Source organism: Aspergillus neoniger, assembly GCF_003184625.1.
Source record: "Aspergillus neoniger CBS 115656 unplaced genomic scaffold BO87scaffold_3, whole genome shotgun sequence".
In the NCBI taxonomy this organism is placed as follows: Eukaryota; Fungi; Ascomycota; class Eurotiomycetes; order Eurotiales; family Aspergillaceae; genus Aspergillus; species Aspergillus neoniger.
The window spans coordinates 303,989-329,618 of record NW_020291131.1 but is presented as its reverse complement, the minus strand read 5'-3'; the positions used below and the strand labels follow the sequence as shown (position 1 = coordinate 329,618).

General features: G+C 51.7%; 12 protein-coding genes across 12 annotated transcripts; 7 read left to right on the top strand and 5 right to left on the bottom strand.

Annotated features, from left to right (window-relative positions):
• Positions 1 to 160: 160 nt before the first annotated feature.
• Positions 161 to 988, bottom strand: BO87DRAFT_298344 (SUR7/PalI family protein; the record flags this gene model as incomplete). The annotated part of the gene is made up of 3 exons (XM_025619058.1): positions 161 to 407; positions 456 to 638; positions 699 to 988. 3 exons carry the CDS (start codon positions 986 to 988, stop codon positions 161 to 163), a joined length of 720 nt encoding a protein of 239 aa, XP_025484066.1.
• Positions 989 to 1,402: 414 nt separating this feature from the next.
• On the top strand, positions 1,403 to 3,197 carry BO87DRAFT_372711 (uncharacterized protein). The gene is made up of 4 exons (XM_025622356.1): positions 1,403 to 1,955; positions 2,072 to 2,257; positions 2,391 to 2,693; positions 2,753 to 3,197. The coding sequence occupies exons 1-4, from the start codon at positions 1,890 to 1,892 to the stop codon at positions 3,134 to 3,136; spliced, it is 939 nt and encodes a 312-aa protein (XP_025484065.1). The 5' UTR covers positions 1,403 to 1,889; the 3' UTR covers positions 3,137 to 3,197.
• A 208-nt stretch (positions 3,198 to 3,405) lies between these two features.
• BO87DRAFT_372710 (tRNA methyltransferase RSM22) lies at positions 3,406 to 6,174 on the top strand. The gene has a single exon (XM_025622355.1). It carries the CDS (start codon positions 3,779 to 3,781, stop codon positions 6,011 to 6,013), a length of 2,235 nt encoding a protein of 744 aa, XP_025484064.1. The 5' UTR covers positions 3,406 to 3,778; the 3' UTR covers positions 6,014 to 6,174.
• A 541-nt stretch (positions 6,175 to 6,715) lies between these two features.
• BO87DRAFT_421703 (DASH complex subunit SPC19) lies at positions 6,716 to 7,278 on the bottom strand (the record flags this gene model as incomplete). The annotated part of the gene is made up of 2 exons (XM_025627071.1): positions 6,716 to 7,096; positions 7,147 to 7,278. The coding sequence occupies 2 exons, from the start codon at positions 7,276 to 7,278 to the stop codon at positions 6,716 to 6,718; spliced, it is 513 nt and encodes a 170-aa protein (XP_025484063.1).
• A 301-nt stretch (positions 7,279 to 7,579) lies between these two features.
• BO87DRAFT_421702 (F1F0 ATP synthase subunit i) lies at positions 7,580 to 8,099 on the top strand (the record flags this gene model as incomplete). The annotated part of the gene is made up of 4 exons (XM_025627070.1): positions 7,580 to 7,616; positions 7,696 to 7,725; positions 7,867 to 7,917; positions 8,044 to 8,099. The coding sequence occupies 4 exons, from the start codon at positions 7,580 to 7,582 to the stop codon at positions 8,097 to 8,099; spliced, it is 174 nt and encodes a 57-aa protein (XP_025484062.1).
• An 889-nt stretch (positions 8,100 to 8,988) lies between these two features.
• On the top strand, positions 8,989 to 9,456 carry BO87DRAFT_382587 (mitochondrial 37S ribosomal protein uS14m; the record flags this gene model as incomplete). The annotated part of the gene is made up of 3 exons (XM_025624616.1): positions 8,989 to 9,095; positions 9,160 to 9,331; positions 9,394 to 9,456. The coding sequence occupies 3 exons, from the start codon at positions 8,989 to 8,991 to the stop codon at positions 9,454 to 9,456; spliced, it is 342 nt and encodes a 113-aa protein (XP_025484061.1).
• Positions 9,457 to 10,049: 593 nt separating this feature from the next.
• BO87DRAFT_299228 (uncharacterized protein) lies at positions 10,050 to 11,387 on the top strand (the record flags this gene model as incomplete). Its single annotated transcript, XM_025619088.1, has 4 exons — positions 10,050 to 10,117; positions 10,171 to 10,286; positions 10,347 to 10,898; positions 10,969 to 11,387. 4 exons carry the CDS (start codon positions 10,050 to 10,052, stop codon positions 11,385 to 11,387), a joined length of 1,155 nt encoding a protein of 384 aa, XP_025484060.1.
• Positions 11,388 to 11,514: 127 nt separating this feature from the next.
• BO87DRAFT_403419 (TMEM199/VMA12 family protein) lies at positions 11,515 to 12,582 on the bottom strand (the record flags this gene model as incomplete). Its single annotated transcript, XM_025625770.1, has 2 exons — positions 11,515 to 12,240; positions 12,280 to 12,582. The coding sequence occupies 2 exons, from the start codon at positions 12,580 to 12,582 to the stop codon at positions 11,515 to 11,517; spliced, it is 1,029 nt and encodes a 342-aa protein (XP_025484059.1).
• Positions 12,583 to 12,793: 211 nt separating this feature from the next.
• On the top strand, positions 12,794 to 13,807 carry BO87DRAFT_372707 (tubulin-binding prefolding complex subunit PAC10). Its single transcript, XM_025622354.1, has 3 exons — positions 12,794 to 12,867; positions 13,035 to 13,506; positions 13,574 to 13,807. The coding sequence occupies exons 1-3, from the start codon at positions 12,845 to 12,847 to the stop codon at positions 13,676 to 13,678; spliced, it is 600 nt and encodes a 199-aa protein (XP_025484058.1). The 5' UTR covers positions 12,794 to 12,844; the 3' UTR covers positions 13,679 to 13,807.
• A 384-nt stretch (positions 13,808 to 14,191) lies between these two features.
• Positions 14,192 to 18,312, bottom strand: atg26 (UDP-glucose:sterol glycosyltransferase; the record flags this gene model as incomplete). Its single annotated transcript, XM_025619065.1, has 3 exons — positions 14,192 to 14,410; positions 14,459 to 17,038; positions 17,089 to 18,312. 3 exons carry the CDS (start codon positions 18,310 to 18,312, stop codon positions 14,192 to 14,194), a joined length of 4,023 nt encoding a protein of 1,340 aa, XP_025484057.1.
• Positions 18,313 to 20,001: 1,689 nt separating this feature from the next.
• BO87DRAFT_382582 (DNA-directed RNA polymerase I subunit RPA34) lies at positions 20,002 to 20,993 on the bottom strand (the record flags this gene model as incomplete). Its single annotated transcript, XM_025624615.1, has 2 exons — positions 20,002 to 20,764; positions 20,827 to 20,993. The coding sequence occupies 2 exons, from the start codon at positions 20,991 to 20,993 to the stop codon at positions 20,002 to 20,004; spliced, it is 930 nt and encodes a 309-aa protein (XP_025484056.1).
• A 327-nt stretch (positions 20,994 to 21,320) lies between these two features.
• On the top strand, positions 21,321 to 24,113 carry grc3 (putative RNA processing protein Grc3). Its single transcript, XM_025620111.1, has 5 exons — positions 21,321 to 21,409; positions 21,463 to 21,862; positions 21,913 to 22,039; positions 22,088 to 22,399; positions 22,456 to 24,113. Exons 1-5 carry the CDS (start codon positions 21,376 to 21,378, stop codon positions 24,040 to 24,042), a joined length of 2,460 nt encoding a protein of 819 aa, XP_025484055.1. The 5' UTR covers positions 21,321 to 21,375; the 3' UTR covers positions 24,043 to 24,113.
• The last annotated feature ends 1,517 nt before the right edge of the window (positions 24,114 to 25,630 follow it).

The following is a 25,630-nucleotide window of genomic DNA, read 5'->3' as shown; positions in this document are numbered from 1 at the left end:
ACGCACCCTTCGGTGTTGACGGGGCGAGTATAAGGCTTGCGGCTGATAGGTAAACAATTGGCGGAGGCCGGCGTACTATAGTAGGTATTGACGAAGTACTATAGCCCAGTTTCTTTCATTTCTTCCTGGATAGTATCAAAGAAACAAGACCACGTTGAATTTATGGCGCAGTCTCCTTGTTGCTTCTTACGCTGTTTGAGCGTGCGGACGAGAAGAAGCCCCGGCGACGGTGCTCACGGCCACTGTATCCCCTCTCCTTGCGTCCGACAGCACCACCCATGCAATAGAACATGCATGCAAGCAGCAGGCAAGCCACAGCGGTCCACATGAAAGCGAAAGCCTTGACACCCACGCTGGCGCTCTGGCCATTGGCGTTGAACTTGTTGCGACCTTGGACGTAGACAGCACTTGAGATGGTTAGTGAAGCTCCGTTCCAATTTCTGTGGTAAACTTACGTGATAAGGCAAGTCGTGATGATCTGGAAGATCAAGGCGATCCAAGCCATCAGCGAAGAGATATAGCTTCCAATGCGCGTGCACATGGCCAGGAACCCAGTGAACAGCGACACCACGCCGAAGAAGAGCGCGATGATGAGGAAGGGGAACGAGAACCGCGATGTGAGGAAGTAGTGGTTCGTGCTGTGGAATGTTAGATTGCGATCGTACGACGGATAATCTTGCAATTGATTTCTTGCTCACCCGATGAAAGCAGAGGGAATGTTCTCAGTGGTGCCAAAGTTGCGCTGGCTCGGGGGATCAAATGGGAAGTCTGGGTAAGACGATCCGCATTGGTTTTTTCCATTCGCCGACACTGCACATATCTCCCAGAAAGTCCAGCGAGATAAGGATGGTGCACCTGGAATATTGCTTGTGTCGACCTGCAGGAAGAAGATTTCGTTCAGAGGGCGCGAGTTTCTCGCTCCGCCCAAAAAAGTCAGGAACATCAACAGAAGAGCACCGGCCGTGAAGAACAGGCCTAGGAAGCCCATTGCAACTCCTACAGTACAATTGGTGTCAGTTTAGTTGTTGTGCGACGCAGCAGGCACTCATCCTGCAGGGGATGTACTCACTGCTGAGAGCCATTGTAACGGTATTTTGTCAAAATTTCTGAATTCGCTAATGAGCCGGTGATTGGAAGAGTCCCAGCACAAGCTAAGTTATTGATTGCGACGGGTATCTAACTATCATTCGAGAGAGAGAGATGAGAGACCCTATAGATGGGGAAGAGAAACAAGAACAGACGAAGGATCGAAAGGGTCTGTCTGCGAGGGAGTGGATATCCGGAGAAGCCGGTGGAGGGATGTGGGAGGAGGGGGGGAAATAAAGTACCAGGGGAGCCATAGTAGTGATATAATGATGAGGGTGACCTTCAACAATGAGCGTAACTGCGAATCAATGTTTTCTTTGGATCGACGAGGCACAAACTGGCCAGCCATGACGGCGTCGACGTCATGGTTGCAGCAGGCCCCGCTAACTGTCCTCGGCTAGTCTAAACCTTAGCGCTGCGCTAGTCTATATCGGGATAAGGTTGCCTGAAGGCCTGGGCGCTGAGGCCCATCATTCCTTATCCATGACGTTGTCGAACTCCCTCTTCCGCTGCAACTTTCGTCCTCTGAACAAACGTTGCACCACCCACCATCCATCCATTGAGTTGGGTACCCGCCTTTCCTCCTCTCGGATCGACGTGGATCACTCGAAAGCCAATGCGGATTTTTTCTTCTGTCGACTTCGTCACCAGACCCTGAAGACAAACCCTGCTGCCTACCGTGTCCTGTCCACACCCCCATACCCCCCATCGCTCCCTACCGATCCATTGACCACTGTCGGGCCAAAGGTACAATCATCCGATCTCCCGAGGGTCGCAACTAACCCGCTGGGTCATTGCTCATAATGGCTACTTGGGCTTACCCGCCTCTACCCCCAGAGCGCCTAGAACAGGAAGTCGACTCCGCGTTGGTATGCCCTGTTTTATTTCTCCGTCCCCGGTGAACCTCAATTTTGAGCCGACCCGATGGCGCACATGCATCATCGATAGGGCAAGGACGGTACTAACTTTTTTGGCAACTGTATAGGCCAAAGAGCTAGAATGGCTATTACGTTCGCTGCAAGACTCCCTTACCTCGCTACGGGAGGGCCTCCATGAATGCGCGGCTCTATTAGCACCCAAAGAGCCGGGATCAACACTCGTCCTCTCTTCTCTACGCTCTGAAAATGTGAAAGGCTTTGTGACTCGGGTTGGGACAAAGATCGTGAAGGGCGTATGTTGTCACCACTCACATTTATTGCTTATGATGCAGCCCAAGGATATGGACCCGCATCCTTTGCGCGCTATGGCCGTTGCTTATCACAACGTAGCGCTTCCAGGATGACGCTAATCAAACCTCTCTATAGGACATCCAACTCCGTCTTAGCTCCCTTGCCTCACGGGGCTCAGCCACTACCCGCTTGTGCCTGGCAAATACCCCTACAACACCCGAGCTCATTTTAAGTCAATTAGTATCGGTCAAAAACTTGGTCAATCAAAGTCTCGACATTGTCGATGTAAGCACCTGGACCGGTGACCCGCTCAACGCGGGCTTCATCTACAGCCAACTGCACCTCCTGCGCGAGACGATCAGTGAAGCACGGCAGATGCTGAAGGGCGAAAGCGATAAGGTTAGAGGCAAGTGGTGGGAGACAAGTGCGCAAGAGGAGGTAAGTGGCTATACTTTTGCTCTCTTCGTTCTAGATCATGGGCTAAGCTGTAGTCGTAGATGTTTGACCCCCCGCTACCGGCATACATATCATTCCATCTATCCATTGCGGACTCGGCTTTAGTCCTGTATTTGAGGACGCTAGAATCTAACACCCCTGTCCATACGCCAACTGCATTCGCGACTGACATCTCTCTCACCGGGTTCAATCTGCGGGACCGGTTGTTTGGAAGCCGCCATCGTCCTCACGACGAGGCAGGCGATGTCTTCACCTGGAAAGGAGATGAAGTCAAGGTGAGGGAGAAGATCCGCGTAGAGAGCCAGGACCCTAGCCTTATGGCCGTGATGGCCAAACTAACCGCTCTTGAGCACGAAGTGCTGAAGTGGATATCAGCTCTCAAGGTGCTCATGGGCAACGAAGATACGGACAGCGAGTCTCAGTAGTACGTCCAGCTAGTATAACCAGCTTTGTAAATAGGTCTATTATTATGCATCCAACATTTCCTCCCACCTTTTGATCTTTAATGCATGCACCTCTCCATTCCTGGTGATTCCTGAGGCACCAATTCGGTCTAGATGATTATGTAACGCTCTGTTACTTGAACAGCCAATAGGAGCTGCGGAATTTCTGATGGGCATGCGGCTTGGCGCGAGTTTTCCTGGCAAAAGCTCTCCAGTGGCAAGACAATTTCTTTCAGGTACAAGCTCCTGATATTTGCATCTCGAGCCGTGGAAGGGTTGAGGATGTTGTCACGATCTCCGGCAGTCAGGGCGACCCGGTCCAATCCCCATGTCCTATTACGTCCGGCCGTATCCAGGTCGCCGCAGACCGGTTCACAGCCTCTCCGCCGCGGAGCTGCCAGCTTCATAGCTGGGCGCCCCAGAACTTCGATTGCCCGCAAAACATCCCCATCGACCTTACACTTGGAATCCCTATTCAGAGAAGCTACCTACGCTCGTACTCAACAATGGCTGCACGGCCGGAGGCATGCGTCGTCCACGACAGCGACGGAGACCGACCCCGATGCGGAGAAGAAAGATGCTATTTACGCCTTAGTCGACAAGATCAACGAAACGGACCTGGAGATGGCTGAGCTTATGCACGAGCTGGATCTTTTGGACGATCACGAGAAAGCCCTTAACCTCGAAGGTCTCGATTTCGATTATGCGTTGAGTCAGACGATCGGTCACCGCGACGAAGAAACATTGGATGCGCGGGTGCGAGAGGCAAGACAGGAGTTTGGTGAATACCTTCCGGAGGGTCTCTTAAACGATAGAGAGACTCAGCTGTATACTCGGTTGTACGGCGAACCAATCTATCTTTCACAAGAGTCTGAGTTGGACCTAGTGGAAGAAGAGATAGATCCGGATAAACTATACCGTGAAGATGGTGAGGGCGGCTGGGAAGAAGTTGCGATGGATGAGTCTGCCACACACGACGAACCTCCGTTGGTCTATGATATGGAAGCTCCGCCGTCAGTCGAGGAAACGATCGCGATGCAACGGACGAGAGAAGTCGCCGAGCAGTTGGGCGGAGAGATCATGCTCGAGCAGTTCGAAGAGGAAGCAGCAGCAGACTCGGCTCCCAAATTCCATCCTTTGACCACAATGGGGAAGTTTTCCACCGATCCTAGCACTATATTCATACCCAAGGATAGCGTGACGGGCCCTATTTCTGTCATTCTGTCCGACTTTTCGAACAAGCACATTGCGGATACCGCCCACCGCACACTCGGCGGCCAATACCTTCCTTATTCCACCACAACCCCTCCCCTGCGCTTGCAAGCTCCTCAACAGCCGATTCCTCTAGAAGCATCCCAGCGGTACATGAGCGAAATGGAAGCCAATGTCTTTCTTGCCACTCTCTACCCTGGCATGTATGCATCTGTCCTGAGTGTTTTGGTGGAAGTCCGGAAACGCTTGGGTACGGACTGGATCCGGAACCTGATGACACAAGAAGGGGGCCCCCATGTCCTTGATGTTAGTGCCGGTGGTGCAGGTGTTTTGGCGTGGAGAGATATCCTTCGTGCGGAGTGGGAAGCCATGACGCCAGAGCACAGCTCAGAGGACCCCTATCCCGTGGGCCGGTCGACCGTTGTCACTGGCTCTGACTCTCTTCGTCTCCGTGCCAGCGCGATGCTCGAAGATACCAGCTTCCTGCCACGACTGCCCGACTACGTCCATGTTCGCGAGAAGCCAACCTTGCAAGATGAACGGGCTCCGCCCAAGCGGAAACAGTACGACATCATCATCGCTCCACACTCCCTGCTCGGAATTGAGGAAGAGTTCCTCCGGAAGGAACATGTACAGAACCTATGGAACCTCCTAAACCCCAACGGAGGTGTTCTGATCCTCTTAGAAAAGGGACACCAGAAGGGCTTCGAAGCCGTTGCCGGAGCGCGTGACATGCTCTTGAAGCGATTCATCTCCAGCCCCGGATCCACCACATACGAAAACTTGACCGAATCGCCCGAAGAAGACACGTTCATCGAGAAAGAAGCCGGCATGATCGTCGCCCCTTGCACCAACCACAACAAGTGCCCCATGTACCAGATCCCCGGTCATACCAAGGGCCGTAGAGATTACTGCCACTTCCAGCAACGCTACATCCGTCCGGCCTTCCTCCAGCGCATCATCGGCGCCAAGGACCGCAATCATGAGGACCTGAAATTCAGTTACATCGCCGTCCAGCGCGGTGTCGATCGTCGTGTTGAGGACAGCATCATCCAGGGCACCGAGGCCGCAGATGCAGCGTTTAACGGATACGAAGACGCAGTCGAGATGCCTAAGCAAGAAGCCGAAGCATCATCCGACGAGGCTGTCGCATCCGAGACTCAACCTACACCTTATACAGAGCAACAGGAAACAGGGGGCGTCAACTTCCTTTCCCTGCCCCGTATCGTCTACCAACCAATGAAGCGCCGCGGTCACGTCATCTTCGACCTTTGCACGCCGGCCGGCAAGATCGAGCGCTGGACCGTCCCCCGATCATTCAGTCGGCAAGCGTACAAGGATGCGCGCAAGTCCCAGTGGGGAGACCTATGGGCTCTTGGCGCGAAGACACGTGTTGCCAGATCGCTGAGACTCGGTGAGAAGCATGGTGAGAGTAGGAAGGAGCGACTTGCCCGGCGGGCTGCTGAGAAAGAGGAGATGGAGGAAGACGCAGAGGATGCTATGGAGGAAGGTATTGAGGCTACCAGCAGTATGCCTGATCTTCAGACTCCGATTAAGAAGAAGGGCCAGAAGATACCCAGTTGGGAGAAGCAGCAGATGAAGAAGAAGCGCAGACAGGCTTTGAAGCAGGTGAAGCCTTCGGCCTAAACTATCACTGGGTCTGGGCTAGCTTGTTACTTTTTCGGGTATCTACTTTGGAGTCAAAAGTGGCGTATAGAGGGTTTGGGTTGCTTCCTGGCTAGGAGCATTGTTTGTGGGTTGAGGATGGTCATTGTATTATATTCCTGTACGATATATGACATGTAGGATAGACCATAGCTGTTGTAAAGACTTCTTCACTCAATGGCACAATCTCCATTATTCATCTTGTGCATGGGCATCATGCGTAGCGGTAGGGGCAGCTCTATAGATCCCTCTGCAAGTGCCCCAGGGACTTGTATGATTGAGCGTTCCACGTGAACACTGAATTTTCCCAACATTGTCCTCCAACTCTGGCAGCTTCCGCTCATAGTGGCGCGCGATGGCTATAGTTTCGCGCGGGTGGTCCTATTCACAGCGGATCTGCACTTTCATTATGCAGTGTCGACCTGTAGAGCATAGTCATAACTCGACACGGCCATAAGTGGATATGCGGCCGCACATCCCGAATCGGGGCTATACTCTCCCTGACGAGATGCACCCCCTCTTGACTCTGAGAAATAACATCGTAGCCACAAGCCATATCTTCCTTAGCCATATCCTCAGTCATCTGATATCCTACATTCGCAGGATTGCCCGAGGTGGCTCAAACGATCCCATCTTAGTCGAAGAGCTCTCAGCAAGCATCACTTTCATCCATCAAGCCGAGCTCTAGTGAAACGCCATACTCTTCCTCAACTGCCTCTCCCTCTGTGTACTCTGCAGCTCCAACCTCTCCACCGCATACTGCAACCGTTCCTTCTTCTGCATCAGTCGTTTCAACTCCGCCGCCTTCGCAGCCTTCCCTGAGGCGCCCCCGCTCTGTAGTCGGTCGCCATAAGCGCTACGCATTCTCGAAGGCTGACGGCTCTCATTCGAGTACATTCTCCCCTCTTGCAGTTCGCATTTAGCTCTCAGTCCTTGTTCTCGTCGCGAGAGCTTCTCCACATGGTTCGACGCTAGTGAGAGCAGGTGGGCGATGCTGGGAGTGATTTCGTCTAGCAGGGATTGTTGAGCTTCGCGCAGAGTAGGTTCGGGAAGGAGTTCGAAGTGCTTTTGGAGTTAGATTAGGCATATGATTAGGGGGTGAGGGGTGCACGTACTCGGGTTGTTTGCAAGACCTTGCATAGTCGGGGAAAGTCGCTAATGCCGGAATCGAGGGTGGAGATGGAGGAATCGAGGAGTTGGAGGGAGGATCCTAGGGATGAGACGGAGGCTTGGAGGTGGTCTGCCATTGCAGTTGTTTTGGAAAGAAATATCAGGTATCTGCTGGAAGAAACTCGTGTAGTGTATTGCCTTGATTAATCGTTGTCGTGATTGTTGATTGTTTACTGCGGAGGGGCAACCAGCGATAGACGCAGCCGTAAAAGCGGCGAGGCAAATCCTTCCCGAAGCGTTAAAGCGGCTGGGGATTCGGACTCCCGGACAAACCTCGTTGTACCCGCTCTCGTCCTCGTCGCTCCTTCACCAGCTGCTCCAACTCCCGTCTTTCCTCCATACCCAGCACTTCGCTTTCAATCAAACGATCTGCCCACCATGTCTCTCCTCGGAAAGAAGTTCCCCACCCCCGTTGGTACGTTTGCCTTGGTCCTGGCGCGCCCATGTTGGGTTCGAGAGATGAGGATATGAACTGACTTGCTTTGCTCATTTAGCCAAGCCCATGGCTCCCTTCTTCGCCGCCGGTATGCATGCACACCTATTACCTTGTTGAATGGCCATGTCTAGCCTGGATAGCTATGCAGATATGACAGAATAACTCGCATTGAAGCGCGTTGAGAGAGAGGGGGGTAATAGCGGCTTTCTAACGGTATTTCGAATTACAGGTCTGGTCATCCTCTACGGTGTCAACTCTTTCGCCAACGTCATGATGTCGAGTAAGTGAACCTGTTACGACATTCTCCAATATCAGCACGGTGTCAAGCGTCAGCTTGAATCCAACATCGAATCCCTTGTTCTCTCGATCCGAATCATGCATGCTAACCTCGGTTGTTACACCTTAGCCGCCGAGTTCAAGAACGACCCCCGCAACCCCAACCTCAAGAACCAGAAGCATTAAATTAGCTCTGGGTGGATTTCCGAGCACGCGGATATGGCGGATGAATGCGTGGCTGTTGTGGGTGGTTTGAGAGCCCCGGTTGCTGCGGGTTCGTCGGTCAGTCGAGTTTGCGGGCATTTACTGTGTATAAGCTTATAGAAGATACCGTCATACGACATTTGCCAATTGATATGTTGTATACATATTTCTCCGCTTGATGGTGGTGGTGTGTTGCTGGGAGGTGTGCGGAGCCGGAGGGCATCGCTGGAAGGCTGGTATGTAGGCCCCGGTGGACGGCCATGATTGGAGTATGGTCTATTTTGCATAGACGTAGTGTGGCGTGCTGCAGGTCTTGGTGTGCACGTAGAGTATAGTTGGAAGTATATGTTGGTCTGCTAGGTCAGGATGGCCATTGAAAATGGTCATGACGAGTCGCTATGCTTATGGCGTGCAATTACAGACTCAGCTTTATTGCTACAATGTAAAGTATACTATATCTTCTACCGTCCATTCTGCCTCTAGGCCAGTACGTGCAGAGCTTCGAAGTAGGCCTAGATTGTGATAATGCGCGTACGTTGCACAGTCAAGGCACAAGATACCAAAGATACTTTCCGCAACCTCGCCAGAATTAAGCATACGATCCATTAACTGATTCATCATATATAGCACATCATAATCTAACTTACTCAATTCTTGCATTACAAAAGTACCCTCATACTGCGTATATCCAACAAAATTCTCCTCCCATTCCGGGTGAAAAGAGACAGATGCCCCTAACCCAAACAGGCAATCCGCATCCCGAACTCCCGTGACTTTCGCCGCTCCGGCCAAAACCTCCGGCCATCAAATCCATCCCCAAATCGCATTCAAGCCAAATCAGCGCCAGGAAACCCCCTTTGACCAGGTCAACATGTCGCACTTCCGGTCCAAGATCCTCGACCTCGGCGGGTTCATCAACCCCCGTGTTGTCCGCGACCACACCAAGCGGAAGGTTTTCGAGCAATTCGAGCCGGAACGGTAATTCCAACCCAGGTCCATGAAACAGCTGAGCAGCTACTAATTGCTATCTTCTGGATAATAGTCAAGCTCTCCGCTACGTGATCCACAACACTTCCCTCCCCCAACGTGTGCGCGCCCAGGCTCAGCTCCAGCTCGCTTCCATGCACGCCTACACTCGCTCGACGCAGATCAAGAACCGCTGTGTGGCGGGTGGTGTTCCTCGCAGTGTTATCCGGGCGTTTAGACTTGGTAGAGTAAGTCTATTCCTAGTAGAGACCTGATTGACTGGATATATACTAATGTTTGGTGTGTACAGTACCAATTCCGTCAGCAGGCGCTGGCCGGTGAACTCCCCGGTGTGAAGAAGGCCAGTTGGTAAAATTAATAGTATGGGAAATTTATGCGAAAAGAATACATATATTTTGTGATAGCTTTCATTGGGTTCGGCGGGTTCTTCCTGAAAGGCGTTTGTTTTCAACTTTCCTCCGTTTCCTTGTGTTGGTCAGAGGACTTGTATATTAGGTTTTTGTTAGATGATGATGATGAGGAATAAGATATGCCTTTTCATCGTCTTGGGTACTGTGCTCATCTGAGCTGGTCTCTGATCTACAGTACTCCCAGAGAGGGGGATTGCAGTGGTGTGGCTATTTTCGGTGATTATGTTCGGCATCATCCATGGCTGGATGTGACACCATCGGATCTTGTCGATTGGTCTGCGCAGTGAAGGGCGGATGTTACATGAAGTACTACTAAGCTATGCATTGACAAACGCCTGCACTTGGCTTCACTTGAAATTCACTGGCATTGGTTGGGGGAAGTTGCAGTTTCTTTTTGATTCTTCTGTTTGCTCTTGCCGTTGCTTTTATTCTAGATCTGCTGTCTGTCTCCATATCTCATATCTCTCTCTTCTGAATCCACTCACTGTTACTCACACGCTCGTTCTCTCGCCATCGTCGAACTACACTCACCGCGATGTTCGTCTTCAGCCGAAAGGACCTCCCTGCGGAACCTGTCTTTCCCGCGGACCTGGAGAAACTGGGGTAAGAAGGGACTGAGATAGACAGAAACCAGTCCATCTACTAACCAAAGCCAGGTACTTCATCACTAAAGATGACCAAATCCGGAAGATCTCCGCGCCAAAAGAAGAGTTCCAATTCAAGATCAACAAGAACGCCCGCTGGAATGAGATGCAGCGAGAGGCCATGAACAGTATGCTAATGCCTTCAGAAAAGGGAAAACATTGTTCTTCGTATACTAACCACTATATAGCATGCATTCGCAACATCGTCCTCTCTCGTCTTCGCAGCCTCGGTCTCGTCACTCTACGGCTTCCACTTACAGCCCGACCTACCGATGCGCATGTGCCCATCCTCATCTCCAAGAATCTGTCCACTGCCTCCCGCGTCATCGTTGTCTTCGGAGAGCCTATACAGGATCTTGGCATCTGGGCTTACCGGACTCTCAGCAGCGATGGGATTGAGGTCGGGTCGGCTGTTCAATTCGCGCGGGCTGTTCTGGATCAGAAAGACACGGCTCTTGTCCTGGCAAACACGGGGCAGTTGGTGTGGCACTGTGGCTCCGGTCGAGCGATGACACTGACGTCCTGGCATTGCGTTCCTCGAAAGTCGGCGGTGGATCCGCCGCTGGTTATGACTCGTCGGAACAAGATCCCTGGGAATGGCGACTGGCAGGAACACATTCAGTATGTGTTTGAGGAGATCTTGGCTGCTCGGGGTCGGCTGGTTAGGGCTGATGCGAAGATTGGGGTGGTTGGCTTGGATGATGGGGGGTTGGGTGTTATTCGGTACTTGGGGAGTAACTGTATGTCTACTTTTCGTGCTTCAAGGGTTATTGGTAATTGGTTTGTCTGTATCTGGCTAACAAATGATAGGGGAAGCATGGCGTCCATATATATCAGCAATCTGTCTCACCAGTCCATTTCACCGGATTGGCGTTGACTTCGGAGACAAAGATGGTAAAGATTCTAAGGACCCCTCATCGTTTGTGAGCTTCGTCTCCTCGCGTTGCCGTGGGTATATTCTCTCTGAGCAGGATCTCGGGCTGCCTGTTCCTGCTCCTGAGCATCATGGGTGCAACTGCTATTCGTCTGGCGAGCCGCTGATTACCGAGTGCGTCATGCCCAAGGCGTGGGAGGATATGCTGAAGTGGCTTAATACGACTTTCGAGGACCCGGAATACTGTGAGGCTAATTTGATGTTCAGAGAGTTTTCGGGGAATATGGGGGGTGATGCTATGGAGAGAGTTGCTGAGCTTGAGCAAGAGGATGATATTGCTTGCAGTGAGCAGTAGTTAGCACGAATTCCTATTGATACAATCTTACTAACCGTAGTGCATATGTCCATCATTAGTCCATTATACAGTAATATATACTACATAGAATATGATACACCACATCAACCCTAACAGTATACGCTCCTCACTCACTCTTATCCCTCTGCTTGTCCATATTCATACTATCCTTCTCCTTCTCCTCCCACTTCTCCCTCACCCTTCTCCTCAACCCCCCATTCACCCCCCTGCCCCAAATAACCTCCTCTTTATCCCCCTCCCCAACCCTCTCCCCATTACTTCCACCCTCACCACTCTCCCTACTCTCCCCCCCACCAACCCTCTCACTCCCCACAACCACCTTCCTCTCCTTCACCCTCCTCTCCCTCCCCCTCGCAACCTCCACCTTCCTCAAATAAATCGCATAGATCATCACCTCCGCCACGCCCACCACCACCGCCGCCCCCAACGACACCAACACCTTCACCGACTCCGACACCCCCTGTCCTGTGCCCTTGCCCCTCCACACCCTCGCCACAGTAGATACCAGCATCTCCGGGGACCGGAAACTCCGCAGCGCCCAGTACACGCTGAACCCGGTGATCAGGACGGAGAGGAAGACGTTGAGCACGAGGCCGGGAGTGAGGGGGTCTGTGTCGTTATCATCATTATTGTTGGGGTTGTGCTTGTTGTGCAGTGCTTCGAGGGTCGGTGTGGAGGAGGTGAAGATTGAGGGTTTTGTTGATGCTGGGGTTCTGGAGGATGGAGGGAAGAAACCGGATGAGGTGAAGGATGAGGAGGAGGTCATGCGGTTGTAGGCGTCTGTTTCGGCGGCGGCGAGAAGGCGCGCTTTGAGGGCGAGGTATTCGGGTGACTTTTTATGTCAGGTTAGTTAGTCTTGTTTTGTGTATACTGTTGGGGGATTGTGTTGGGGATAGGTGTGTACCGGCTCGGGTTTCTTTGGCGGAGAAGGAACGTAGACTTTCGTTCCGCGGAGGAGGGAGTTCAGGGTTTTGCTACTATCGATGTTTGTAGAGGTAGTAGCGGTGGTGGTGGTATCTTGTTGTCGGAAGTATCGAGCTATCTTGATCAATTGGTCGTGGGAGATGGGGTCCTCGAGGTTCAAGGTATCGGGGAGGGAGAAGTCATGTCGCGAGGTAGGAGGGAGGGCCTTGATGGCGGAGAGGATGGAGGGTGTTGTTGTTAAAAGAACCATTGTGTAGATGTATGTATCTTTATAACATTCTGTTAGTTTATTTGTGTAGGTAAGAGAAAGGAAGAATAGTTGTAGATTGTAGATTGTAGATAGATAGTATGTTGATGATGAAGATCGCCGCAGATGACACCATTCCCAAACAGGCAATCAACTCCCCCACTCCATCATTATCATTATTCCTCACTCCGCGGCTTGCAGTGCATCTCTTTACCTTCCGCCCTCCCCCTCTTTCTATCTAATATACTCCAACCTGTCTGTCACCATGGCAGACAAGAAGACTTCCTCGTGAGTAGTCCACATCCTGTACAGCAAAAATCACCCTTCTTATACCACACAACAAACCCCTCCCCTCTCCACCATCCCAGCCCAAATATCCCCAAACCACAACCACCCACTCCCCCAAGAGAACCACCACTAACCCTCCCCCCTCTCCCTGGGGACCACCAAACCAGAGTAACGCCCCCCACCAACCCGCGCGGAATCCCCGCCGCGCCCTTCGTCGACAATGTAGCAGACTACGTATCCTCGCGAAGCGAAGTGGAACCGACGCTACGATCCTTCCAAGAGATGATCTCGAAGTACCAATTCATGGAAGTCAACACGCAGCGCCGGGCCCAGGGTCTACGCGACAAGATCCCCGACATCAAGAAGACATTGGAGATGGTGCGATTCCTGAAACTCAGAAGAGAAAATGCAAGTGCCTCAGCACTCGAAACCAACTTCGAATTGAACGATACATTGTACGCTCGCGCGACGGTCTCCCCCGCCGATACGGAGGAAGTGTACCTTTGGCTCGGAGCGAATGTTATGCTTGCGTACCCGATTGAGGAGGCTGAGAGCATGTTGGATGAGAAGTTGGCGGCGGCGCAGAAGAGTCTGGCGAATTGTGAGGAGGATTTGGAGTTTTTGAGGGAGCAGATTACGGTATGTTTGTTCTATTACATTTTTAGGTTTGGGTTTGGTTTGTGGCTAATGGTTTGTGTTTGTGTAGACGTTGGAGGTTGCGACGGCGAGAGTCTATAACTGGGATGTGGTGCAGAGACGGAAAGAAAAGGCTGAAGGTAAGGGTGATGAGGAAGCGGAGAAGGCTGCTTGATTATCATTTTATTAGAGAGATATGATATGATACTTTTAATGTACTGTTTTTGTGTTGTTTCTAGCTTTGTCTCCGACTACCCTTTTGTATGTATTTAGTGTCAAAAGCAGGCATTAAAAAAGAAAATTCTACATGATGATAGTTACTGTCAACAACGGTAGATCCATCATAGATATCTGCAATGCGCCGTGCCATTATATGATCTATAATTGCCGAAAATAAACATGGAGACCCTCGCACGCTCATCCAAACACTAGCTTAACAGCAAGTAGAAAATATGTATTAGGTCATGCCAGCAGCTGTGCATCTCGTAAATCATCAATCGCAGCATATGTTTCTCAAACCAGACCCATGTAATCCCAGAGTGGGGAAGCCGAATCGAAAGCAAAATTAAAACCATATATCATCGAACAGAGCAAATGCCACAATTCGTAAGTCATACGACGGAAAATCTCGTCGGTTGGCAGTTCATGCTTCGCTTCGAGTCCGTCAATCCGCAATCAATTATCCACATCAGACCGCAGTCGGCCTCATGTCCAACTCGGTATCGTCCTCGACAATCGTCCACTCCTCCTCGGGTACGTCCTCGTCCGCTTCCTGTTCTGCCACCGTCTTCGCCGAAGGTGTGGGCGAGAACGGCGTCGAGGACAAATTGGAGCGCGCTTGAGCCAGGGTTTTGGCGTACTCTAGATCACGGTAGATCGCTTGGATAGCCGTATCCACCCCATCCTCCTGTTCAATCATTAGCAGGGCAACATGACTAGATTACATACGACTTACGCTTCGGATTTGCGCTCCTAATTTGTGGGCTTTGACGATCATACGCTCGTCATGGGTAGCCTCCCACAAAGCCCGAGAGAACATCGTCACGTTCAGCTTCTTCAAACAAATACCGACGCCCAAGTCTTCAACTCGCGTTCCGAAGAAGAACTGGTCGCCGAAGAATGGCTTGACAATGGTAGGAACACCGGCACGCAGACTTGCCCCAGTAGTTCCAGCGCCGCCATGGTGCGCGGCGGCATCGATCTGCGAGAAGAGCCAGTCATGGGGTGCCGATTGAATCTGGATGATTTCCGGCGGCAGAGGGACCTCTGACTTGGCACTAGCCGGGTCTCCTAGACGATCAGACCAGCCCTTGGACAGGATGCAGCGGACATCGGCCTTCTGGACAGATTCGATGACGGTGCGTGTGAGAGCGGAAGGATCGGACACAACAATTGACCCGAACCCAATATAAACAACCTTCTTGTCATCCTTGCGAGCACGTTGGATAAAGTCAACCAGTTCCGCTGGAGGGGTCCAGTCAGAACCCTCACTAAGAAACCAGTACCCGGTTATGCGAATCCAGTCTGGATAATCCAACGGTGGCGGCACCACAGTGGGCGAGTAGTTGTAAAGGAATGGGACCTTATTCGGCTGCATCTTATCCAGACCGGTGGCCTTCAAGCCCAGCTCTTTCTTCCGCCAGCGGTTCACCTGACCTGCAACCGACTTCCAGAAGACGTTGTCAAACATGACGTAGGTGATGTAGTTGTAAGCGCCGCCCATCTTGTGCTCAGGGACCGCAAATGCATGGGGATATGCCCGGGTTCTTGACCAAGGCATTGTAAAGGCGCGGAAGTACGGAATTCGAAGTGCCTCGGCGATGTGAATCCCAGCCATCGCGCTTGGAGATTCAATGAGGAGGTCGGTGTCCTGGCAAGCTTTCCACGCAGAGGACAGCAAATCGTCAATCCAGCCCCGGAACTTCGCTGTTGCCTCTTTGAAGAATGAGTAGGTGAACATTCCGTTCTCTACACAAATCCGCATAAGTTCCGCCGGGTCTCCATCGACTAGCGCAAAGTCAATGCCATGCTTTCTCACCCAAGGTTCAAACTCCGCGTGAGTTGCAATCTTGGGCCTATGCCCTTCGGCAAGAAGACCCTTACACAAGGCAATGTACGGTTGAACGTCACCACGGGAGCCTATTGTAAGACACGTAATCCTCAAAGATTCGGTAGGCTTGAAGTTGATGATGGAAGCGCGAGGGTCATCAAAGATGGGATGCAATTCGTTGGACTCAGTCATCGCCGAGCGGGAACTGTGCATACCAGTGATGTCCAACCTGGCCTCCTGTAGTAAACGGTGCTCTGCTCTGGCCGATTCAGACTCATCCTTCTCCTCGCACTCTGCAAGTAGTCCGGACGCCATCAAAAACTTCGTAGACTCAAGACCTTTGTGCAGCGTGACAGCGCAATCATCTCGGATCTCAGCTGTGCCAAACTCGAAAAATAGCTCTTCGTGGCCTCGAATAACGACAACAAGCCCATGGCGGCCAAAGTTGAACCCCTTTTCCTTGTCCACATTTTCCACATCCTTAAGCGGAAGGATCATCTTCGTACGAGTCCCGGGCATAAGACTGCGAAAGCACAGCTTTTTCTGACTAATATAAATCTTGCCGTATAGTGGGATCATCCGATGTAGCCACGCAAAGTACGATGCCTGCAACTTCTCACTCGGCGGAAGGGCAAAGTGTTCACGGAATCGGTCACCGTCTTTGCAACCAGCCTCGAGGTCTTCGGGATCGACAGCCTGGTCATCCGCGAGTATATTCTCGGATTCTCCGTAATGCTTGCCGCCACCGGCCCACATCCCAGAAACCTTCTCGAGATAGCCCATAGATTCACTCGCCAGCAAGTTACTCATCTGCTTCGATCGTGTCTTCAAGTACTCGGCGAATCCTGCTGCGCGCTGCAAAGGATACACCCCGGCCCGAGCAAGCTCATTCAGCGCCGAAGTGGAAGGGTGAAGTCCAGTAGGAGTCTGAGTATCACGGTCAGACTCGCTCACGGCGTACTGTATCTCAGGACCATTCCTGGTCGTATGCACCGACCGCGCTGTCTCATCCGAGTGCCGACGAGCAGTCTTCTCGGCGGCCGAAGGGCCTCGTCTCATTGTACGAATCGTAGGCGACTGAAAAACATCGCTTCGGTTCAATATTTGGCTGGCAGATTCGGTGGTATCTGTCATGGACTGCAGAATACCAGATGCCTCAGTTGCCTGCTCAAAGGAGTTTCCGAAGGACAGAGATGAGTCCTGCTGTCTCATAGGTGGAGACATGCTCAAGGCATCCTGCCCGAAACTGAACTGCCCCGTGCTTGCGCTTCGTCGTCGATTGCCAGATTTTCCAATGCCCCGAGATTGACTTGTCCCGCTGGTGATCGACCACCTATTCTGGGAGGCCCGAGTACGGCGAGAGCGAGACGTCTGCTCAGGCTGTGGTGATAGGGTCAGTTGCGACCGCTTCATAGGCGTGTCAGCAACGAGACCTCTTAGGAAGTTGAATGCATCCTGGCCGTCATTGAAAAACGTGAAATAGTACTGCAGTATAGTCAGCAGTGAGCATGGAATGCCAAAAGTTGGGCACGTACCTCATCAATGGCGTAGGTCTCCTCACTCTCAACCACGCGGATCTTGAAAGTTTCCGCAAAGTCTACCATGGGGCTCTCTTCGATATCGATGACACTCTCAATGGGGAAGGAGATCTTGACGCTGCCCTTGTCGTTGTGGGTGCGAAATATGACCTTCTGCAGAGCCTTGACCCACTCTTTGGCGCTCGAGGAGCTATCGGCTCTGAAGTAGTATGTTCGCTGGTCGGTGGTGACCTGGAAGTCTTTAACTTCGCGCCCTTTGTCTTTTGGCTCAGCCAAAGAAGCCGAAATTCCGTAACGGAGATCAACATGGCCGCTAGGAAAGTAAAGTTTCGACGGGTCTGCATAGTATGAGAGAACATCCCCTTTCAGCGAAAACCAATACCGATTGTATTTGGGATTCTTCCGGCCACGTTTGTAGACGTATCCGGACTTGATGGCGACGGTGGACTTTCGAGGGAGGTAGGCGTAGAAGCAGATGTGTCCTTCTGTGACATACATGTACCCTTGCAAGAGCATGCTTTGCAAAAAGGAGCACGCGTACTCAACAAGCACCTTTTCCGGCGCCTCAAAACCGAACATCTCCTTGAGCCGTAATGAAAGTGCTGATGCGGATGACTGCTTCCCACTCTCGTCACGATTCTCTTCCGTAGCAGACTGGGCGCCTTTAGTCGAATCCTCTGTGTCCAACAGAGCCCGTGCTTCTACCATGCGACTAAGGACAGGGGCTGCCCTAGGAGTAGCACTGCGAGGCCGTTTGGGAGTGGAGGCTCGAGACATTTCATCACCCGTCGGGGGCTCGGACTGTACAGCCGGTTCCTGACCTTTGTTCTGCCTTGAGTTGATCTTGAACGGGCGCAATAGCTTGTTATCGGATATTGTTCGTCGATGGCGACGACCGCGCTCCGGAGTCGGGCTCTGCGGCTTGGGAGATAATCGCGGCGATTCATTCCCGCTCCTAATTGGCAGTGCACCAGCGGTAGCAGACAAGTTCTCGGCGTCTTTGCGGACACGGTTCTCGTCCTCTCCTTCACTATCACTCGATTCGTCGAACCGCGCATGAAAGCCAGATCTCGAGCCCACCGCAGCAATCATGCCGAATATAGACTGGTGCATGTACTGCATATGACCTTCTCGAGGCCCCATACCGCCCGGGGGAGCACTGAAATCCACCTGCGAGTCATCATCTTCTCTTAAACGTTCGGGAAGAACACTGGCGAACATGCGGCTATTCGATATGGACTGCCTGCTTGCGCTGAGCCTACGGTCCACCCGCCGCTTTGCGTCATCTATAAAGGGTCGCATTTTCGGTACATAGGAAGAAAGTGTAGGACAAAGCGAGCGGGAATGAACAGGGTTCACAGGAAGTAGTTGTTACGACAGAACCCAGGGAGACCCGGGCAGATGACAGCGCTGAAATGTGATCCGGGCTTGACGGTTCAAGGTAAGTCAGTAGGTTCAAGTCACGTTAGGACCGTGGACGAATAGGTACTCGACTAAGGGCCCATGATCAAACATATTAGCTTGGATCCAGCTCGATCGGGCATAGGAAGAGCTTTTTCTCGGGGAAGGAGAAAAAGCAACGAGGAAGGAAATGTGACACCCACAGCGTCCACACACAGCTGGGAAGGTGATAAGCACCGTTGGAGTAACGGTACGGTTCCGGACAATGAGAACCGTCAAAGCAAGAGAGACTGGGGCGTGCGAAACATGGCCGGAAGAGAGAGAAAGACTAAGACATGGCACGAGAGAGCAGAAAAAATTAAATAAGGAGCGAGGCAGGCTTAAGCGGTCGAGCCAGCAGCCTGTGCGATGCAGAAGCAGAGCAACATGGAATGGGATGAATGGAATAGTAAGTAAAGTAGAAAGATGAGCCAACGACTGATTTGGGGGGGTCTGGCGTCACTTGCCCGTATCAGCTGTCCGCCTGAGTATCTACTTGTCCAATCACAAGCATCACATGTGATTGCGGTAGCGCCCGCAGCCAGTCAAAGATCGACGCTGATGGGATGGTGTCATTAGCTAATTATTGGGGAGATGGTAATAGTCGGTAACAATACCGACTCACCGTCGCGGCGGTGCAGGCGCAAGGGGAACCCTGGGAATCCGAGAGAACCAGGATATTCTATGCTTCTTCTATTCGATCAGGAGGCACTGATGTGTCCCAGCACAATACGGTGTAGAGGGCGATCTACCCGGATACTACTACTAGTACGTATTAGCCTGACAGACACCCTCCCGATCCACGAGGCTCCAGAACGGGGGCCTAGTGGCCATGCCGAGCAGCCTTGGTCGAAACAGAGCCCGGGGTTGATCGACACTAAAGGCTTTGGTGGGCCTTCTTCCACTTCATCCGCTGGTTGTCTACTATTTTCCTTCTATCAATCCAAACTAGTTGAACCCACTGAGATGTTATGCCAGCATAGTCACTGTCTGATGTTCAGGAACTCGTGGACCTACCCGGTTTCATTGTCGCCAAGTACAATTCTATTTAGGACCACGGCGCTGTCCTACTGCTCGAGCGCGAAAAGCGCCTGACCTCGTTCGCAGCTCTCGGGATGGCTGGATAGGCAGCCCGTGCTAGTGAGACGGCTTCATCCGGGCTAACGTCCGCCCGCTAATCCTTCTAGCCTGTTGCACCTGCAAGTTGGGCGCGGTACAGAGTACACAGTTGCTCGAAGCAATGGTCCACTCACTACTCGAGTTCTATGCATGAGATTTAACTCTGGACTTATGCACAAACGGACACACCCATGGCTGGCATGCAACGTAGAATTCAGCGGGCTCGTCAGAAATCACTCCCCACACGCCGGAAGAGTAAAAGCAAAAACACATCCCATCTAGTATTGCCAACTTTTGATGAAAAGAAAAGACGATAAGGAAGAAGAAAAAGAAGAAATATCATCAAGCACTTCAAGTAGACTTCTCGGACTTCTTGCGCTTCTTCTCCTCCCGGCTCTTGCTGGACTTCTTCTTCTTGTCCTCGCCTTCACCTCCCTCCTGAGCGGACTTTCTGGACTTCTTACGAGGCACATCACCGGCCTCGGCCTGGCTCCCATCCGCCTCAGTAGGGTGGTTCTTGCGCTTTCTCTCATCCCGCTCCTTCTCCAGCGATTTGGGGACCTTGAATGTAGGCTTCTCATCTTCCGACTCCTCCGAACTGGATCCGAGGGTCTCGGGGGGCTCCACGCCACTTCCTACGGGGTGAAAGCGCATCTTCAAGTGTTTGGGATGTTTCCTCGGGGGCTTGATCTGCTCCTGTACAGCTTGCGCAACGGTCTCATCGCTGACCTCGGGAATATCGAGCATCTCTTGGATGTGGTAGCTGGGGATATTGCTGGCGGCGGTGCTGTAGTAGGTCTTGGTCTTCGAGTCGTACAGGTGGAGCGTCTTTCCACCCAGGTCGGGTTGCGCAAAGCTTTCCACCGGAATTCCGTATTGCACACCCTTGTGTTTCAGGACGGGCTTGCCCTGCATGATCTTGGCCAACGAGACTTCCTCGACCTTGGAGAGAGGAAGGTAGTCTGGCGCCGTGATGTGGTAGACTTGCTTGCCGCGAAGATCGGACAGGAGAGAGGAGACATTGGATCTCGGTGGTGCTTGTTGTTTCAAGGACTTGAATCCGGAGGGGGCTTTGTAAGGTTGGGGTGCGGCTAGAGATACATTACGGGAGGTCCTATACGAGCACATCGTTAATCACTGACATAACCTTCATTTGAGTCAATTGAGAAGACCTACTTCTGGGTAGAAGTCTTCTCGTTGGAAGAAGTGCTGGAATCGCTGTCACTATCGCTTCCGCTCTGGGTCGACTCAACCTCGGAGCTGGAAGATTCGCCAGCAGACGATGTGCTCATAGGAGTAGGCTCCCGTTCCTCCACAGCTTTCTTGTTCGATTTGGGTGCCATTGTGACTTATCGACGGTCCGTTTCGTATGCGGAAATTCGAGGGGAAAGCAGCTCCGAACTTGCGATGCGGAGCGCCGGTGATCGCACGTGTGCCTAATTTGTACCGCTAGAGTATGTTATATCAACACAAAGAAGACCCAGCGGAGTATAAAGTACGTCGTAGAAGAAAATCCTGGGGTATAGCGCAAAGCGCGAGTCACTGCGAGTTGGGAGAAGCCGATCCGGAACTTTTGAGCGATAACCTTTTTTTCTGCTCCGCGGAGCACGGACCACCTGAAAGTCCGCGGCCTCAAATATTCACCTTTTTGGTAGTCCCGCCGCCCAGCACTCGATTCTGCGCAACGTCGCTGTTTTGGGAGAAATTGAACTGTCTGCGAGTATCATGAAGCGCAAAGCTGAAAAGGCGCAGGCTGCAGGTAAGTTCAACCGCCCTTGTACCAGGAATTATCGCTGACATTCCCATCTTAAGCCCCGGTCAGCGCTTTCGCGGCCCGCAAAGCACGGCAGCAGCAGGCGCAGGCCACCGCAGCTGCTGTCAAGCCCCCTGTCGCTGAACCAGTGGTAGAGCCGCCACCTAAGAGAGCGCGCCGCTCACTAGACGAGCCTGTCGTCTCAGCCGCAACCGAAGAGAACCGAGTCCAAACGAGGCGATCATCAAGGCGAAAGGAAGAACAATCGAAGGCTGAGAAGCCTACGCCGAAAGCACGCAACGATCAGCCTCCTAAGGCCTCCAAGAAAGTACCCGAGCATGACACGTCGAAGGATGTCGAGGATCAGGCGCCTTCGGACGAGGAGTCGGAAGAGCAAGAATTCGTTGTAGAGAATACCGGTGTCATTGGGCTCGAGCCTATTCAGAATGACGAGGAGGGGTAATTGTTGCTTTGCAGTTCGGTTCAGGCCCAGTGCTAATGGGATCTAGGTACGAATCGCCTGCAGATACTGCGGTTCAGGTCCAGGAGTTTCCCCTGTCAAAAGCGCGCTTGAACAAGAACAGCATAGTCTACAGTGATGAGCATAGGCTCTGTGTCCGCATCAAGGAGAAGATGGTATGCATGTCCAGCCGGTGTATATGCGCAGTGCTGACTTGTCTACAGAGCTTGGTGATGATCGGTCACTACGATCTTTGGGTCAAGCGAGGCGTGGTTAGTCTGATGGGAGCGAAACTGCACCCCTCATCCCAGGTATATCGGGTCTACGCGCCTTCGACGCACTCGCTGCCTGTAATTAAATGCGTTTCCGGGGTCAATGGCGAGGCAGAGGTGGAGTTCAAGTCATGCCATAGCGGAATCTATCGTCTCAAGGAACTCTCACCTCTGTATCAGCGGATATGGAACGGCAAGAATACCACAGCGGACAAGCTCACTCTCAAAGGCACTCCTCAGTCCACCAAGAGGACGTTCTCAGTGGTAAGTCTAAACCTGACTGTCTTTGGCCGTCTGCATCGTGACTAAGTGTCGTACAGCTATACACTTCTGCGGATGATTCCCTCAAACGGCATCTGAGGCCACTTCATCTCGAGAAACAATGGAGCTCTGCTATCAAATCCCTCTCCCAGCGTGGTGGGCGGCTGAAGACTCTCATCTGCGGACCGAAGGGATCAGGAAAGTCTACGTTCAGTCGATATCTGTTGAACCACCTTCTCAGCCCGGCGCCGCAGACAGAGACCAACTACTATAACACTGATGGGGTTGCCTTCCTGGACTTGGACCCGGGTCAGCCGGAATTCGCTCCGATGGGTCAAGTCTATCTGGCCCATCTCCGTTCACCTGTCTTTGGTCCTCCCTTTTCCCACCCATCTTTAGATGGTTCCCGTGACGGCACGATAGTTCGAAGCCATCATATTGGAGCTACATCACCCAAAGAAGACCCCGATCACTACGTCCTTGCCGCCATGGATCTCATGGAGCGCTACCGGGCCCTTCAAGCGAGCTACCCCCAATGTCCCCTCATCATCAACTACCCCGGCTGGATCTTCGGCTTGGGTCTGGAAGTTGCCACCTGGCTGGTCAGATCGCTTGGTCTTTCCGATGTTGTATATATGAGCGAAAAGGGACCGACTGAAGTTGTCCAGCCTTTGGGCCAGGCAGCCTACCAGGCCAAGATTCCTCTGACAATCCTCCCATCTCAGCCAACCGACTTCGTCAGCCGGTCGAGCGCACAGCTCCGCTCAATGCAAATGCAGTCGTATTTCCACATGTCGCGTCCTAACGGCATCGACAACTCACTATGGCTTGAGCAACCACTTTCTCGCACAAAGCCGTTCCGTGTCCACTACTCGGGACCGCAACAGGGCATCCAGGGTATCATGGTCATGGGCACCGAGATCCACCCTGATCTGCTCCATGAGGTTCTAGACGGGTCGATCGTCGCTGTCGTGGCTGTTGAGTCCCCCAACGCCATCCTAGGCCAGAACAGTGGACCAATGTTCGCGAACAACGCCAACGTTGAAACAGATGGAGACCACGATATCGACATGCAAGACTCAGCCGAAGCTGTTCCTATCGTCGGGACATCGACTATCGAATCCAGCATCACCCGGACACCAAACGAGGACCTACCTTACCTCTTCGTTGGAGCAGGAAGCAGCAACCCCCTAGACCCGAAAGTCTCACACTGCTTGGGCCTGGCTCTTGTCCGCTCCGTGAACGTCGCCTCCCACCAGCTGGAACTGGTCACTCCCATTACCGGATCGACTCTCCGTGGCGTTCTCGAGCAGGGTCACAGCATCGTCCTTGTGCGTGGTCTTCTGGATAATCCCAACTGGGCCATCAGCGAGGACTATTACGCCGCCCGTGCCGCCGAGAAACGCCATCGGGAGCTAATCGAGAAACTCAAGAAGGACAAGGGAGCTGCCGCTGCGGAGGACGCTACCCTGGAGTCCGAGAAGCAGGTATTGAAGGACAGAATCCGGCGCGCGAGCAAAGTACCCTGGATGACGGTGGTTGAAGACAACAGCCGCAGGCAACGAGAAGCAGCACAACGCGAGAAATCTCTATGGAAGCTGCGGAAGAAGGCATACCCTGGAAGCGATAGTGAAGGTGATTGGTAGTAACTTGCATAACTTGGCGTTTCAAAATGATTGCATGTATATACTATTAGACAGTGAAAAGTTCATTTGGGAGGATTATAATGCACGAGCTGACAGCCTACATGATACATGCTCGAGTATATCCTGATCCAACGTTCCATTCGGTATCTGGTCAATTACATCAGAGCCAAGTAGCTTCAGACTGGATATCCGATATACCAACATTCAGATAGTATTCACATCACTATCCCAAATCTCCAATCTATCAAGAACATTACCCCAATTCTCCATCTCAAACTACTAGCCATCATCAACACAGCCCATGACACCATCCAGCACAACCCACCTACAACAAAATTATCCCTTGGGGGTTTGGTAATGGGGGTGGTGCAGTAGTATAGTAGTATCATTATGGTATGTGGTAGTACAATTTGACTATTGTGTGTAATAGTATGCCAGGTTTTTATCTAGTACACTATGTATGCAAGCAATACCAACTCAGACCTATACAATAAGTAAGAACTACTATCTCATATCATATACCACATCCAATTGCAATGTCACTCCATTTGCTTCTTCTTATCATATACAGAGACTTCTACACGCCTCAATCCAAAACGGCAATGCGATGATTCATGGAATACTCCGCTCAGCTAACAGACATACATAAATAGCAAGTAGACGTGTATGTATGTATCTATATGGCACGCATTGCTTATTCTATCCACCCAAGTAAAGCCGACCTTACGCACATAAAAGTAGTCCCCTGCATGTATGTATGTATGTCATGATTCACGTGAAGTGAAGTGGAGTGAGTGGATGGCGTCATTTATACTATCATACTAACTATTCAACTGGTCTATATATCCCGAGACTAGCCCACATAAATGGGATAGTAGTTAGACGTCCACTTAAAGTTTAAGTCGATACGGCTTGAGTAATTGTGGATTTTATTTACTGTAGATAGTTAGATAGGAAAGGATAGTAGATAGATAACAGTGGAAGTAAGTAGCTGAGTTAGTTGCTTACTAGCTAGTACATTATGTGGTAGCTTTTATTACTTTTAAGCTTAGACTTCCGAGCTAGTGTTTTAGTCTATCTTGGAACTTAGGTTCTTCTGTCTATATTACAAGGACCTTGGTGGGTGCACCGGTTATTTATCTTATCGGTGAGGTCGAGAACACTACAATTACTGTGTATTGGTGATGATAGCTCAAGATACAGTCCTTGTTTAAGTTCCAATAAAGTAAGTTCCTTTCCGTAAAAGTACATACATGCATGTCATGCCAAATGCCTCACAAGTGCATCCTTCGTTGCCTCGTAATGACATTCAATCATGTGAAAACAAGCGTCCGTCAAGTCGTCCGCTTCTGGCGATTAATAGAAGTCGTAATAAAACAGTCCGAATCACGTCGGAGAGAATCGAAAGGGTGAGGCGGAATAGAACAAAACACAGATCGCTTATCTACCCACGCTCTGGGGGAATAGAAAGAGAATATAAACTCAAAAAGCCATGCTTCCTGTAAATGTGCCGAAACTCCGCCTCCTTCTGAGAATAGAAAAACATGCCGTAGTCTATGTCAAGTCCTGTCCATGTACCGGAAGTAAA